The 17,605-nt window shown below is 49.2% G+C and overlaps 1 protein-coding gene across 4 annotated transcripts in view; it reads left to right on the forward strand.

Annotated features, from left to right (window-relative positions):
- The window catches only part of LOC119384126 (serine/threonine-protein kinase tricornered), a 259,204-nt gene that overhangs the window by 232,014 nt on the left and 9,585 nt on the right, over positions 1–17,605 (forward strand). For all 4 annotated transcript variants that reach the window (XM_037652422.2, XM_037652420.2, XM_037652419.2 and 1 more), the window contains exons 8-9: positions 13,234–13,351; positions 17,210–17,521. In XM_037652422.2, the coding sequence (XP_037508350.1) occupies positions 13,234–13,351; positions 17,210–17,521 (430 nt within the window). The remainder of the gene's footprint in view (positions 1–13,233; positions 13,352–17,209; positions 17,522–17,605) is intronic.

Here is a 17,605-nt window from a genome sequence, read left to right on the forward strand (position 1 = left end):
AATGCCTTCAAGCTAGGCATCGCTCAGACTGAGGGAGTCAACGTCGTGAAGTCTACGGAAGACCTGGTAAGCCAGTATCACGAAGTTTTTTCGGAGCAGCTTGGCATGTTTCACGGCGTTGCAGCTTCTATATCCGTACAAAAGGGCGCGAAGCCACATTTTGTCAAGGCACGTCCGATACCATTTGCTTTGCGTGACCAGGTTTTTGAAGAACTACAGAGGATGGAACGGGAAGGCGTTATCAAACCGGTGAAAACTTCTCAGTGGGCTGCGCCCATTGTTCCTGTATTGAAGTACGACGGGCGGGTTCGGGTCTGCGGCGATTTTAAGACTACCATAAACCCGGTGACAGTCGTTGAGTCCTACCCTATTTCTAGGATTGAGGAACTTTTTGCGCGGCTTACAGGGAGCAAGAAGTTCACAAAGCTTGACTTGCAAGACGCCTACCAGCAGGTCCCACTCGAGGAGTGCCGAGAGCTAGTCACCATTAACACTCCGAGGGGGTTATACCGATTCACAAGGCTGCCGTTCGGGGTTTCATCAGCTCCGGCTATATTTCAGCGAGATGGAACATCTTTTGCACGACCTTGACCATGTCGTAGTGTACTTTGACGATATTCTGGTCACAGGAACCAGTGACAAAGAGCATTGGGAGAATTTGGGCGAGTATTGGATCGCCTGAAAACCGCGGGACTGCGACTGAAGTTATCCAAATGTGAATTCTTGAAACCAGAAGTCCAGTACTTGGGCCATATCATTAGTGCGGCTGGGCTGCGTCTAAACCCGGCTAAGACTGAAGCAGTGCTGGAAGCCCCCGCACCCCGAGCGGTCAAGGAACTTCAGAGTTACCTCGGGTTGGTTAATTTTTACAGCAGGTTCTTGCCAAACCTTTCTGCCGTGTTACAGCCGCTCAATAGTTTGTTGGCGTCGGGAACACCATGGCGCTGGGAAACTGATGAAGAGCAGGCATTTCGGAGAAGCAAGGAGCTATTGGCCTCTGCTGCTATATTGGCACACTTTGACCCAGGAAAGCCAACTGTGCTTGTCACTGATGCCTCTCCCTTCGGTATTGGAGCAGTACTGGCGCAGCGAGAGACATCTGGAGAAGAGTGCTCCAGTGGTTTTGCTTCCCGCAGCCTGGCAACTGCGGAGAAAAACTACAGCCAATTAGATAAGGAAGCATTGAGCCTTGTATTTGGCATTACAAAGTTCAGGCAGTTCTTATGGCGCCGGCATTTCGAGGCCGTCACAGATCACAAACCGCTGCTCGGCCTGCTCGCAGCAGACAAACCAGTTCCCGAATCCTCTTCTCCGAGAGTGCTAAGGTGGGCCTTGCTGCTGTCGGGGTACAGTTACGACCTGAAGTATAGCCGGGTTCACAAATTGCACATGCCGATGGGTTAAGCCGGCTACCACTGCCAACTGCCGAATTTGTTGTTGACTGCCCTGCCGAAGTGTTAATGCTGGAAGGAGCATACCCAGAGGTGCTGTCGTCAGATGCTGTTGCGGCAGCTACCTCCAGAGACCCGGTGCTGTCGCAAGTAAGAGCAGCATTGTGGTCAGGCTGCCAGATATACCTAGGGTCAGAGGGAAGACCCTACGAGACGCGCTTTCATGAGATGAGTGTGCAAGGGAATTGTCTATTGTGGGGCAACAGAGTCATTGTTCCAAAATCTTTACAAAGGGAAGTCCTCCAGTTGCTGCATGAGAGTCATCCAGGACTGTCCAAAATGAAGGCAGTTGCGCGTAGCCATGTGTGGTGGCCTAGCTTGGATAACGACATAGTGATAACCATTCAAAGGTTCCGTATGTGCCAGGAGCATCAAAGAGTGTCACGACCAGTGCCTGTCATGCCCTGGCCGTTCCCGGAGAAACCGTGGTCACGGCTGCATGTGGACTATGCCGGTCCTTACAGGAATACCTATTTTTTATCGCAGTCAATGCGTTCTCAAAGTGGATTGAAGTGTTCCCGGTCTCCACACCCTCGGCTGAAGCAACTATTTCCTGCATGCGAATTATGTTCGCAAACCAAGGCCTTCCAGATGTGGTCGTGTCGGATAATGGGCCAGCATTTACCAGTGAGCTCTACTCCACATTCCTCAAGAAAAACGGGGTGAGGCGAATGCTGGTGCCGCCGTATCATCCAGCGTCTAACGGTGCTGCAGAGCGGGCAATGCAGACGGTCAAAAGCAAGTTGCGGAAGGCTGGCCCTGGAGATATTCGCACTCAAATTGCCCACATACTCCCGACTTACAGGTCAACGCCTCACGAGGTCACGGGTTGCTGTCCGTCGGAGCTGATGTTGGGACAGAAGCTGAGGACTGCATTGGACCTGCTACACCCAGACCTCAGGACTAAGGTGCTAAAGAAGCAACTTAAGCAGAAAATCAGATGCGAACAAGGAACAAGACCCAGGGTTTTGGGTCACCCTGGTGACCAGGTGTTCGCAGGGAACTTCTGTCCAGGTCCTGCGTGGCTCCCTGCAGTCGTCACCGAACAACGCACTTCGTCCATGGATGTTCTACTGGAGGATGGACGGCCCTCTGAGGAACTAAGTGCAGACAACCAAGAGTCAGGCAGCCCAGTAGCTACAGGTCTGGCTCCAAGCTTGGACGTGGGTCAGAGGCAGCTAACTCCGGATCGCCTTCATGAAACCGAGTCTAGGCAAGATCCCAGGGAAGACGTGGCGAGGGAAACAGAACTTGCTGTCACAGCACCCAGTACTCCTGTCCTGCGTCGAAGTACCAGAATTCGACGACCAGTATCGCGCTACTCACCTTGAACAAATTGTTTGCATCCATTAATAAAGGGGGGAGGGATGTGATAAGATTAGTTCGCCATTCCGGCGCCCGGGGGCGTCGATGTTGCAAGGAAATAAATACGGCGCACATGACCAGCCAGTCAGGTGTGTAACCCGCCAACGTACGTGTGTGTGATTCGGTCCGGTGACCGGCATGGCCCAGGACTACCCGGTTATCACAGTTTTACGTGCTGAAACCACGTTATGATTATGACGCACGCCGTATCACAGCTCCACAAATTTAGGCTATGTAGTGTTATTTAACATTCACTGACATCGTAGTGTACTCGGGTCTCTAGCATGTCGCCTCCATCAAAATTCGACCGCCACGGCTGGGAACGAACTAGGGAACTTCGGTCAGCAGCCGACTACCGCAACCGGTGTACCACCACGGTTGACTGGCTATGCTCGTAAAGACTCCACGCACCGCGATTGACGTGTTCCTTGAAAGACGAAGTAGTAATGCTGTCTTCGGGTGACTATGCGAGACATAAACAGTGAAAAATATCCCTCAATTGGCAAGAGAGAAGAATCGGAAACACATATCCACCACTCTTATTGTCTCCCCTTCTCGCTGTGCTAAACCAGGATGCTTTTTCATGTCCTTCGTCGGTGCCTCAAACTTAGCTGCTGGCATTCGCTAAAATTTAGTATTTTATGCACGACCAGCTAAAAAGTCGTATTCGTCACACATTTCTTTATCCGCAATCAACCACCGCAAATTACTTCGAATATTCAGGACAGCAAAGACAGTATGCATTTTCTGCTGTAACACTACGGCTAATACGTTATTTTTCCTATCCAAACTATACTTCTACAAGTACAACTAATTTCTGTCATATTTCAGCGTGACGTCACTGTCATATGTTTAAATGCACGATTTCACATGTCCGAATGAGGAAAGCATCCTCCTACTGCGAATCTTCGAGGTGGCAAAGTCAACATATTCAAGAGATAACGGCTGTATCGTCAAAATTTCAATTTATTCGCAGCTTTTATTTATCTATTTATTTTGCGCTCGTTATAGCGCGAACGCACTGTTTTTTTATTCCTTTCGAGGGGTGTTCGCGGCTCCGAAGCGACCATGCCTGATACCACTCATGAGCCACCGGTAGTGTAGTGCCATCTAGGGCGCTGTGAACAAAGCGCCACAAACCGCGGACAGAAGTTCGCCGCTTGCGGAAGCGCCGTCGGTCCACCTATAATACTTCTAACACCGTGGTCTTTACTTTCTTCAGCTTGGTGGCGAATGGCCCTCTGACGACGGAATAGTTGGCCCCAGTGTCGATGAGAGCGGTGACGTTGTGGCCGTCGATGAGAACATCGAGGTTGCTAGTTCGTTGTTTTACGTTGCGGTTGGGTCGTGGCGTTGGTCACGGCTGCGTTGGTTTGTTCCGCTGCTTCTATCTTGCGTCATCGGGTCTTCTTCGGCCCGCGAGGTTTCGTCGGCAGGGCTTCGTCTGCTTCGCGCCGTGTTCTGCAGGTCTCGTCGCGTTGTCGTCATCGGCGGCCGCAGAGGATCTTCGGCATTTCGTCGTACAGCAACCGCACCTCCATCGGTTGCTACCCTTAGTTTCCCGGATGTGGGCTAGGCCAGTGTACTGGCCTAGCCTGCAACACTGGCCCAAACCGGATGCGCTTTGGGCCAGTGTACTGCCGGCGGTGCAGTGACATGTAGCGGCCAGGCGACGGCGAGCGGGAAGGTCGTCGTTCTTGCCACTGTGTTCCGGTGAGGTAGTTGTCGACGTAGCTAGGCCGTTCGCCTGGCAGTGGGCACGGCGCGTTGACGGCGAATCCTCGTAGCCCCATCTGTCGGTACTGACAGCGGCGGTATGTGTGGCCGGCCTCCCCACAGTGATAGCAGAGCGGGCGGTTGTCAGGGACGCGCCAAACTTCGGTCTTACTCGGCGTGTAACGCTGGCCGGCTGGCGGGTGGTATGACGTCGGTGCTGGCGGCGGAACTGCTCTGGCAGTGTGGCGTCTTAACGTGGGCGAGGAGGGGGGCCGTTGCGTCGGGCTGCAGCAGAATAGCTTATTGCTTGCAGCTGCGGCGGTGCCGGCTGAGGAACACCCAGTGACTGTTGGATCTCCTTGCGTACAACGTCAGCAGTAGACGTCACTTCGGGCGGTGCCAAAGGTGCTAGCCTTTGCAGCTCCTCTCGCACGATGGCTCGGATCATTTCATGCAGGTCGTCGGAGCAGAGTGGTTGAACGTCTGCGTACGCTGGCGTCGAGCGGCGATTGAATTGTCGGGTGCGCATCTGCAGTGTCTTTTCAATCGTCGTCGCTTCGGAGATGAATTCCTGGACAGTACTTGGTGGGTTCCGCATCAGACCCGCGAACAGATCCTGCTTTACTCCTCGCATGAAGAAGCGAACTTTTTTGTCTTCCGGCATGTCGGCGTGGCGGAAGAGTCTGGTCATCTCTTCTGTGAAGAGCACCATGTTTTTGTTTGGTAGCTGCGAACGGGTTTCAAGCAGCGCTTTGGCCCTCTCCTTGCGGATGACGCTCGTGAATGTAGCGAGGAACCTGGTGCGAAATGTGTCCCACGTTGTCAGGGTTCGCTCTTGATTCTCGAACCAGGTGCGAGCGGCGTCTTGCAAGGCAAAGTACACATGTCGAAGCTTGTCTTCGCTGGTCCACGCATTGAAAATGGCGACTCGGTCGTACGCTTCGAGCCAGCTTTCCGGGTCTTCAAGTGCTGAACCGCGGAAGGTCGGCCGCTCTTTGGGTTGCCGGAACAGGATAGGCGCAGATGGCACAGGGGCTGTCATCGTCGCTGCGATCGAGGTCGGGGTCTTGGTGCGCCGAGTCTTTTCAGGTAAAGGCCCGTACTCTGGCCATAGACCTTGTTGTCTTCGGCTTGCTCGCTGCTCAGAGTTGCCATCGATGACTTCCTCGCGACTTAGGATGGGTTCACAGCTTGACAGGGGCGTCCGGTACATGAAAGAAGCAGCAACTCCACCAGATATCACGTGGTCATGACATCGACGAAGACTGCAGGCGAGGTGTCCAAGATGAAACTCTCTATTTGGCCGAACTTGTGGCCGAGAAACGGAAAGTTAATTTACAGCAATACACACGGTATGCACTGGTAGCAGCGAACAGAGCGTCGACCGTTGATCAACTGACAAGCGGTGAAGCACGTCGGCATTTATACACGTGCCGTCGAATATTCCAGCGTTATCGCTGGTTATCGCGCAAACTCTAGAATAACCTCGAGTGTTTGCGTCTTGCGCGAAATATTAACAAAACGATCTACAATAATCGCGAAGCTTCTCGAACAAGGAGGCGCGATTTGCGCTGAGCGTTGCTGACAGTTTTTGCGGGCGAAAACCGAATACAGCAAAAGTGATAATAAGAAACGCACGTGGCAGTATTCACCTGATTGAATGAAGGAAGGAAATTTTGAGGGCTCGCTTCTTCGTTTGACTCAACCTTAGTGAAAACCAGCAGATAATGAATTCAAGGAAGCTATAGGGGACGCTAATTGTTTTGTTTTGAACTGTACGTTTAGTAGTTGTAATTGTGATGTGAAGAAAGTGAAGTGAGGGTTGCAGGTTCGGTCTTTTCGTCCACTTTACTTTCTTCACATTTACATCACATTTACTGCAATTACGTCCCCTGCACCTTCCTTGGCGTCATTATCTGCTGGTTTTCATTAGCGTAATTACATGATTGTAGGTCGACCCACTTTATCTAAATATGAAATGGAAAGTTGGAGGGTCGACCTGCAATTGAAACCGAAACTGGTACCACCAGTAGTGGCATGACAAATGGAAAATCGGGGACGTTGTGGCATGGTTACAGCATGATGTTTGTTTCCTGGCTCTACCTGTAGCATAATAATTCCGCATTTTGAAAAAAATTTCCTTTTTTAACTTTTGCCAAGCTGCTGTTTGCCATCAGGATTGCCGCTGCCGATTGGAATAGTGGCTGTTACCTCAAGGATTGACACTCTCATAGGAGCCGTGCATGCCATTTTTGAAGTGTCGTTCGTTAAAGGGACACTAAAGGCAAATATTAAGTCGACGTTGATTGTTGAAATAGCGGCCCAGAAACCTCGTAGCGCTGCTTTTGTGCCAAGGAAGTGCTTTATTTGAAATAAAATCACGTTTTTTAGTGGTCCGCATCGCGTTAGCGCGCTTCAAATCTCCCGCCTGAAAATACGACTCTCATACGTCACTGCTGCCGTGCCCAACGTTGCCCACTTTTACTGCGCGGCCGCCGACACTAGTAGCAGCCCAGCGGAAGTAGCGGGACCCACAGTAGCAACAACGGCGCTGCGGCAAAGACTTGCTCGGATGGGCACATTCAAAGCCGTCACCAAGTTGCGGTTGGTCTCGTAATCCTCAGTACGAAAGTGCAGCGAGCACACACGCAGAGGTTTTGACTGTTTAGCACACTGGCGCAATGGCATGACTCTAAGCCACTTCGAGCGTAAGGGTTCATTCCGCGGCACCCAGTGAAAAGACACACCGGTTTCCTTGCTGCAGCACTGGCGTTGTGCACCATTTGGGCATCCGGCAATATCACACGCATGCGGCATTTTGTCGAACTTTCTGTCAGAGCGACTTTCACGAGCGCGCAAAACACGCACGGCAGTACGCGATCCCGAAACTACCACTGAGACGGGCGAGGCACAGTTCGGCGAAAACGGAACCATTGAACCACGCGCGCCGTTCCCCATGGCAACGCCACGGAGGTTTTGTTTTCCATGAATCAAGCGGAAACGAACAAACAGCATTTTATTATGTCTTTTGATGCTCGGAATGTTCTTTTTTTACTGCTGTTAGTTTGATTACTAGTGATTTATTGTAGGCCGACTTCCCTACGTCATCGGGATCACTTCGAAAATGTCCCACTCGTGCCGCTCATCATGCGATACATTTAGCTTAATTTCCCGGTAAGTAGGGCACTGCTGTTGATAATATTGCCGTTTTAGAAGTTGTCATACATTGGGCTTTCACTCTGACATAAATTGTTATTTGCCTTTAGTGTCCCTTTAATGGAAGAGCTGCTATTTCAATCAGCAGCAGCACTGCTGACAGTGAACATTGGTCGTTTGTTTGGGAGGCGCCAGTAGTTGAAGAGATTTTCTCTTTTTTTTTTTTTGTGGGGACTGGCATCGCGAGCGAATAAAAATTAATGTCTAGGCGCCCCGGCCCTCCCTGCCCTCCACACAATGCCCTCCACTTGCTCACCATTCACCCCTGTTCTAGAGCCCTTCCTTTGACTGTACCCATGTACGCCACGTGTGGTTTGGTACTGGCACCTGCTGAAGCTGCCTGCCAAGGTTTTGTTATCTACCATGCGGAAGTGACCGTTGGCCAGGCAGCTATGTGAAGGTTCACCGGTGGCGCCGCCACCAGGGCACAAACATCTGTGGTGCTTGCTTCATCGTCGTCAGTGCCTCTGGCCAAAAAACTTTTGCCACTCATTCACAGCAGCATTCAAGAGGGCTGCAAGTGCCATTCCCCCTGCCAAAACAAAAAAGTGCGCGGTCGGACGCAAGTTTTGGGTTTCTCAATGAGTTCTGACCAAATGACGAAATTTTCACACACGACACCAAGCACCAGTGTTTCTTCGCGGGCTGAACTGGGGATGCCCTTTGTAGCTTGCGGCGCACGTGAGCGAACTACGTGTTCGGTCTCTGCTGATGGCACACAGAATTGTCACACTAAAAGCCTGTGTCTTCGCTTCAGAAATGGCAATGCCAAGGATGCACTTCAAGGCCACCCAGGCCTAGACATCACAGTTCATGAAGAGGGCTGGCTTGATGATGGTCAGGGAGCACATTACGAGAATTTCCGTTATAGAATGTGCACGCATGTGTGTGTGCACGCATGTTTTCACGAAGTTTCAATTTTTAGGGGTCGACCTTCATTCAAGTCAACTTACAGTTGTGTAAATACGGTAAGCTAAGTTCGCATTTACTGACAGTTAGTAAAGAATTGCGAAAATCCTTTAGGTCGGCCAATACAGATGTCTCGTAGTGATGCATAGCTTGTGTCAGTGGGGGCTGTGGAGGGTGTGGCTTAGACCTGCCACGGTGGTCTCGTGGTTATGGTGCTCAACTGCTGACCCGAAGATCGCGGGATTGAATCCCAGCCACGGCAGCCACATTTTCGATGGAGGCGAAAAGCTTGAGGCCCATGTACTTAGATTTAGGTGCACATTAAAGCACCCCAGGTGGTCGAAATTTCCGGAGCCCTCCACTATGGCGTCCCTCATAACGATAGTATCGTGGTTTTGGGACGTTAAACCTCAACAATTATCTTATTATTATGAGGGTGTGGCTTAAAGAAATGTGCAGTTTGTGCGAGGCTATGCTGACTTTTTCTTTCTTTTTTTTATATCATTTAGGTCTCTGGGAAACCACTGAAACATTGAAGCAGTTTTGCCCGTATCAAAAGTATGGCTCTGCCATGCACACTGAGAAACTTATTTTTAAGCAAAGCTTTTGTAATGTACGGTGGCAACAGCGTACGCGAAAAACCCAGTGCCGGCCAGGGTACAGAAATGTGGCCCCCACAGGTATGCCGGTCACATGCGTATTTGTGTGCGGCGTTTTCCAATAATTCATGTTCTTTCAATTGGGGGCTTGTCGACGATCAGCTGTTTCTGATTCGGCAATCTGATCTTTTATCGAGATGATCATTGATGCCTGGATATGAACGCATGAGCATTGTTGTTGCATGTGGCAACTGACATGTTGCACTGCCATGCACGTGAATGAAGGTCCCCTTCCCGGCACGGAGGAATCAACCAGCTAAGAGGGCATCACGGATTCGGGTGGTTCCGTGTGATAGACTCAGTCAAGACTCGTGGTACATAACACATTTATCAAACGAAAATGCACAGCAATCTAAAAATATACAAATACACAACAAATATAAACTACAAATGAACTCACACTAGTAGTAAACTCTACACCCCTTATATATAACCAGTCCTAATCGATGGATAGTTCATCTACTCTAGACTTTTAACAGCTGATGTGTTGGACCAGCCTTACTTGTCAGCGCTGACTCTGTTCATTGTCAAAGTTCAGTCAGTGGGCATTCACGTTTGGTCAGTGGTTGTGGCTCATGACGCTCTTGCCACTCTTGGGAGTCCAGTCTGCTGTCCGATAGTCTTCCGTCACCTGTGCATGCAGGTCGTCGTATCGCTGACACATGCAGCCCTTAGACCCGTTAGGCCTAACGTCATGTTCGACTCCTTCACCCAGCATGGTGTTCGTTGCCGTTATCTTTTTTCTGCCATATGCCTTTTACTTGTGACATACGCCCCCATTTGAAGAGTTTTTTCCAAAAGACTGCTTCTTGATGGTCATGATCTTGCTTCATAAGTTATAACTTGTGTCTGTATGCGTTATGTTCCTTTGCGCGCGCACTCTTCACTGAAGCACTTTCATGAGACACCGCACTCACTTTGACATCATTCATAACAACATTGTTCAAAGCACTACTCAGAACAAGTACTCTATGCACAACACTTCTTACTTCGTCACAATTTCTTTCTCTTTCTTAGTGCATACCAACCAAAAAGAAAAAGTCCCGCTTAAGTCTTCTCTTTCTCTCTATGCGCATCTTATGCGACTTTCTTCCGCGTTTTCTTACTGCACGCCGTTGTGAATGCCCGGTACAACCACTGCCTTTATTCCTGCTCTTAATCATAGAACGCCTCATCCACACAATTCACCTAGGGTGCGTTCTTACTACATGTCCGCACCTGAACATTTGCACAACTCTCTCTGCGTCTGGATACCTATGACCATTTCGCAATGTTTTATCGGCGGTCTTCCTTTGTTTTGCATAGATAACTCCATCACCTTCATCCAATCCAATCGTGCTCTCACATCTCTCGCAGATGCTGTGTGCTTCTTTCAATAAACATAACCTTCTGTGAAATGCTACTATTCGTCTCCTTGGCGACTTGCTGGATTTCAAGCGTTCTCTCTGCGTCCCGATCAACACCATCCGCACAATGTTCGCTACTGATTCAGCTACTACAGCTATCTGCCGCATCCGAGTCCACTTATTTTTGCTCCCTAATTGCTAGGCTGTTCTCATGACTGCAACACGCATGATCACTAGTAACTTGCTCCACCAAATCACAACTAGGAATATCAGGCTCTCTAACTTCTTGTATGAAATCTTCCCTTGACATTCTCGCGTCTGTGGCCTTTGCCAAATGCAGTTTCAGCTTGAGTGCTTCGGCATGTTTTGCCTCAAGTTTAGCTTCAAGTTCCTTTAGTACGGGCTCCCTCTCTTTTTGAACGCGCTCTTGCTCCATTTCAAGAAACTGCAGCGCCTCCTCCTTTGAATATTCTCGATCTCTCGCCAAGCTCAGAATCTTGACAAAGTCCATCGCTAGACCTCTGGAATCCATAACGGGCAGGATGTGGAATCCTGGCAGGCTCGCCAATTATCACGGATTTGGGTGGTTCCCGGTGATGGACTCGGTCAAGACACGTGGTAGAGTGCAACACATTTATGAACGAAACAAACTACACTCAAAAGATGTACAAAAAATACATTCAGTGCAAACAAACTCGACTTATCAACGTATCGTCCTAATCAGCCTCATTTCCTAACACAGTTTTGTATGTCTAGCTTCAAGACCGCTGCTTCGTTTGGATGCTCTTACTTGATTCTGCCGACCCTATTCGGTGCCTAAGTCCAGTCGGCGTCAATCTCCTCTGCGATCCGCTGTGATCTATGATGCCTTGGCAGTTTTTTGGGAAAAAAAATCTCTTCGAATGGGGGCGTATGTCACGAGTAAGAGGCATATGGCAGAAAAAAGAAGACGACGGCGAAGCTGGCTAGGTGTCCGAATCGGCATTAGTGCAGGCTTTGAAGGTTCTCGAGAGCGCGAGGCACGTGAACAGAGCCACGGGCATTGTCTGGGTGGACTGAGCAGCGGAAGGTTGCATTGCCAGCAGATGCACTGGCGACGGGAGCAACGGATGTTCGGGTCTGTAGCCGGTGACGCGGGCGTCCCTAGGTGTGGCCGGCAGACTCGACGGCGTTCGAGTGAGGCTTCTCGGGGATGAAGCAGCCGTGCACTGCAAGTACCGACGTTCCCGGCGCAAGCCCCCTTCTGAAGCAAGCTGCCGAAGGCAATCCCCGGAGGGCCACGTCAGCGGTGGAATGCCATGCCAGGCGAAGGAGCTGACGACGACGTTAGGCCTAGCGGGCATAGCAGTCAAGCCAGCGGGACAACGACCTGTGTGGACAGATGACGGCCGACTCTTCCCACAGAGGAGATTGACGCTGACTGGATTTAGGCACCGAACAGGGTCGGCAGAATCAAGTAAGAGCGTCCCGACGAAGCAGCGGTCTTGAAGCTAGACATACAAAACTCTGTTAGATGAGGCTGATTAGGACAATGCGTTAATAAGTTGAGTTTGTTTGCACTAAATGTATTTTTTTTACTTTTGCATATCTTTTGTGTGTAGTTTGTTTCATTCATAAATGTGTTGCGCTCTACCACGTGTCATGACTGAGTCCATTGCCGGGAACCACCCGAATCTGTGACAGAGGGATCATTGCACAATGCAATAGAAGGAAAGACAAGTCAGGCACGCAGACGTGAGGCTTTTCTTGCCCCCTTTTTCCCAATAGGACTAGGGCTCCTGAATTTTGTCTCTCTTGCCAGCCAGCTGCCAGAAAAAGGGGCAATCAGGTACTTGTGTGTGAATATTCGTAATGTTGAATAAGAATCCAGCAGTTTTTTTTTATTCGAAGAGTATTGAACTAATTAGACAAAAGCATATAGTATTTGGACAAACTTTGAAGTAAAGCTTTGTCAGTATGTACCCATTTTAAACATACCATAGCTAAAAAGTGGCAGCAACAAATCCCTGATTGAGTCATCATCAAGCTTAATTGTGCCCTAGGCATGCCTGCTACAAAGTTGGTCTCGCATATAGTGAAAAATCTGTTAATGGCAACATTGCTCAGTACAACAGATCACGAACCACCATATTTTACTGGCAATACATATCTGAATTTGCAACGTTGCAAACCACATTGTTTTCTGTACTGCATGTTGCAAACGAGCTGTACATTTGTAAGCACACTTTGCGGGGACATGGGAGCGCATGCCACACAGTGATAGCATCGACACTTACCTATATTTTTGTTGAAGGGGCTCATCGATGCCATGACGCGGCGTTAATAAGATAACCATGCTATGATGCTTCTGTGCAGAGCTTTGTGTTGGTATAGGTAGTCGTCGCTGGTAGCACCGTGCATACACGTGCTCTTGTTACTCTAAGCATGCTCACAACTGGTCACAAGATTTGCAGCCACTGTTTTTTAACAAATCATGTCCACCATTGCCTGAACAGGTAATTTCTGTGTGGCCAAATCAAGCAGCTTTCATATGCACAGAGTGGCACCAGCTAACGTGGAACAACATTGCAGGCATACTCTACGGTGGGCACTCCCGACTACATTGCACCTGAGGTGTTCCTGCAGACAGGCTACAGCAGTTCCTGTGATTGGTGGTCCTTGGGTGTCATCATGTACGAGATGCTTATCGGTACGTTAAGTGTGAGCAGGGTGGAGTGTTCACCATAAATGATTACTGTTTCGGCAAGTACCTAATCAAGACGTCTGCTTGCTCCATCTGACAACCTCTTCATGGGTATGCTAGCTGCCTTTTCGTGGCAGCTGTACATAAAGCAATGCATACAATAAACTAAGGCTCTTCTCCTCACTGCACAATTGGCAAAGAGCAATGCAAGTTATGTCCAGTCAGAAATACCTCAGAAATTGAACATTGTCAAGGCCCTTAAATGGCCTGGAATGTATTTTATTTCCTTGAAAGCCCTCGAATTTTTTACCAAGACTGTCTAATATTGACTGACTATTTGACCTACTTTACTATGTAGTAGATAAGCTTTCATTTGCAAGCTTCCCATGTTAGAAAGAATTTGCCAGCATGAGTCCTGCTTCGTGTGACCCATGCAGCTATCAAAACTGCTCGGTATGTATTGGCACTCAGCAGTGGGTCCCCTCCTATGTTTACGCTGCCTTTTTCATGCCTAGCGCTGTCGTTTGTCATATTAAAACTAGGGGTGTGCGAATATTCCAACTTTCGAATATTTTATGAATAGTGTTTTTGCTGTTGAATTCGATTTGCACCACAATCTTACTATTCGAAGTATTTGAACTTCCTGGAAATAAATATGACGGTTTCATTCACTTAAAATCAAATCGGAGCAATTCTAAATGATGTGCATAAACTCAGTTCTCCTCTTGAACTGTCCACTGTCCAAGGTGAACGGCTGTCGCCACATCCTGACACTATTTTAGACAAGGTGGCTCGATCAGTGCACACAGACTAGGAAAAGTGCAGCGTAAAAGTGCAAAGCACAGCATCGCTTATGCCATACTTAATTGAATGTAATGTGCACCCAATTTTCGATAGTTCTAAATAAAAGTGCATCTGCGCGTAATGTTACAAGATTTTTTAAAACTATGGCATGCCGCTATGTTGACGATCAGAAGAAGAAAACAGCCAGCACAATGCACACTCATAGAAAGTGAAATTTATTCTGCTGGCAAGTCCTTTCCTTCGGTGATCCTGTTTTGCCGGCTATGCCTCGATCGCTACCTCGACAAGCTCGAATATTTTCGAGCTTGTCAAGCTTGAGAGAACGCCTGCAAGCTTGTCATCGAACTCTGGATATTTTCTCTGTTTTCGGCCCATAGAAAATTTTCCCAGTTGACGTGCAGCTGAAGATTTTCTTCCTTTGTTTGCAGCACTTACGGACACAAGTTCTGGGCACGCAAAATAGACGCATCTTAGCTGTCCTCAGTGTGCAAACTCTCCTTTGGTATGAGCTTGCATAATGAAATGCGGACTAGCTTTGAAATGCGTCCTGTCATCATTTTCTGATGGTGACGTCTCTAAATCTCTCTCTGGCAGTCGACTGTTGCTTATGCCACAAACATGGCTTCGGTTTCATACTCGATTGACTTGTTTTACGAAACATGCTTTTCAGATAATGTTGTGGTGCCGCGAGATCAGCCTGCGATGTAGAATTGATTAGTATCAGCTGAAAAACGGCGAAATATCAAGTTATCCAGGCTCGTGGCAATATTGAATGTTAAGTCATCCGCGTCATTACATTTCAGCTAGCAGCACAGTTGCGTTTTCACACAGCTGACAGCACGCTGCCGCTATGTCTATGGGCTACCGTGCAAAAGGACTTATTTTCTTTTTGGCCGTGTTTTGCACTGCATTTTAACGCAAAAGAGCTACTTGGCCAGGTTTTCGAAAGCGCTCACTCGTCCGACATCTGCAAAAGCCATGTGTGCAAAACACCTGACCTCCCGCGGGAACTGATGCCTGCAGCAACCACTCACAGCCGTGGAGTAGGAGAGGGGAATCACCGGGGCAGAAGAACTCCCGTCTCAAATGGGCCTCCACAGAAGTTGGAGGAGGTTGAGGAAATATCCTTTCACATGTAAAGTGTTGCTGACACCACTTTGGTTGTCGTGTAAATAAGTACAATTTGGCCTCTGCATTGCCTCATTCTCTTCAAAACAATTAGGGAACACCATTTAGCAGCACCCCTCCAGCGCTTCACCAACTTAGCCACAATAAATGCTTTCATGTTCCATCTCGTAAGGTTATGCTTAGGCATCCTCTGCAACTTTTTTCCTCAAGTTTTGCTTCGAAGTATTAGAAAAATATTCAATTTGATTTACACTCAAGCTTTAATATTTGATTCACTTCGCACCCAAAATTTTGCTCTTCGCACAGCAGCTCTAATTAAGGCAGATGTAAAAGACTTGCAAGCCCCTCAGTTTATCTTCGGTATTACCCAGCATGAGAGACTTTAATCAACCCGAAGAGCAAGCTGGAATGAGTACTCTACAATGGATAATGACCATTTTGATCAGTCAGGTGTTTGGGACAGTGTGCATGCGCAACCCAGTGTTTTCAACACTGCGGCGAGAGGTGTTGTGGTGTTGGATCTTGCCACCCCTTCACACCCTGCGCTGTAGCCATTTCCTCCTTTCCCTCCTCTCAGCCTGAGAACATGCCTTGCTTCCTCGGGGGCCTGGTCGTCTTTCATGCGAAGACAGATCCAAAAAAATGGCGGGAAGTGGAAGATGGAAGCTTGCGATGAAAAAATCCGTAAACAGGGGGTTTCGACAAGTGGACTCTTCTTCTTCAAGGCTGGAAGAAGACGAGTCCACTTGTCCAAACGTCGGCTCGAGCACCCACTCCCTGTTTACGGATTTTTTCATACGAAGACAGACACACACAAGTCCTTCAAAGCAGTGATTTTTCACACGTAGGCACACTTACCCATGTAAAATTTTATCAAGGTGTTCACATGATTCAGCTATCCAAAGCAGTTTCGGACCATGCATCCCAATTCTCTGCAGAAATTTTCATGGACTCTTGTACAGCCTTTGGCATTAAGCATTGGAGGATGGCCACGTAGCTTGCTGTATGCAGATAGGCCCGGTATATGTTCCTGAAAGGGTTTCCATATGGTAAAATTTGCGCATGCGCATTCTTCAGCCAGTACGGCAGTACCATACTTTCCCTGTGGTAAACCGGCTATGCTAGCTAAAACACTATTATTAAGACGAAGAGTAAGCTTTAGCTGCAACTGTTTAGTGATTTTAAATGTGAAGCATCTTATAGCGGAGTTCAAACTGGTGGTGGTGGTTTGCGGCGTGACCACCCTTACTGCACATGCGCATACCCTCTCCACACACCTCATCTCCCCTTTCCCCCTCTCCCCTCCCCCTTTCTACTCTTCCTCTGAAAAGCGGGCTAGACATGCCGAAATTCTCTCCTGCGCAACGCCGCGATGAGTGCTAGCGCATGCCCTCCCGATCTCTCTCCTCTCCTACGCTGCCCCCTCTCGCATGCCTGTCGACTGCGTTCCCCGTTCGCCCTGTGAGAATTAACGGCCAGGCTAGAGGAAAGACAAGACGCGCGTAGCGTTCCTCTTCGCGTTCCACGAAGCGAGGTCGGTAGCATGCCCAACGAACGCCAACGGAACGCGATCGTGCAAGTGCTCCGGCTTCGCATCGCCTCATGGTCCCCTTTAGTGGGAAATGATGTAATTTTTTATGGTAACTATAAGGGGAATTGTGTGCAGTCCACAACACAATGCCACTTGCCACCCATCACACACCAACCCATCGAAGCGCTCACCAAACGTTGCCTTGTGGACACTGTAGGGGCACCTCAGTTTCGTCACTTTGCCGTAAGTGACGTCACATGCAGAATGTTGCCAACAATTGTGGGCGGTTCGAGGCAATCAGTAAAATTCATGTTTGAACAATCTGTATATCTCTCCACTTGTAATTTGGAATAAATCGCCAAAGTTGGGCTTCGAGAGCATGGTACACCCTCCCTGTGCAGGCTACCCACCCTTCTGCTCCGAGACCCCCCAGGAGACGTACCGCAAGGTGATGTCGTGGCGCGAGACACTGGTGTTTCCGGCCGAGGTGCCCATTTCAGAAGATGCCCGGGCCCTCATCCAGGGCTTCTGCTCGGAGGCAGAGCGCCGCGTTGGTGCCCACGGTGGCTTGGCGCAGATACAGGCACAGCCCTTCTTCCGCGGTGTCGACTGGGAGCACATCCGTGAGCGGCCTGCAGCCATCCCCATGGAGGTCAAGAGTATTGACGACACCTCCAACTTCGACGAGTTCCCCGACGTTGACCTCAAGATCCGTAAGTTGTGCACCTTGTGCCTCTAATTTGTTACCCGGTGGCCCACACAGGGACATGAGTCGGTCCAACGGTTGCGTTCAAACC

This window comes from Rhipicephalus sanguineus, chromosome 2 (assembly GCF_013339695.2).
Source record: "Rhipicephalus sanguineus isolate Rsan-2018 chromosome 2, BIME_Rsan_1.4, whole genome shotgun sequence".
Taxonomy (NCBI): domain Eukaryota; kingdom Metazoa; phylum Arthropoda; class Arachnida; order Ixodida; family Ixodidae; genus Rhipicephalus; species Rhipicephalus sanguineus.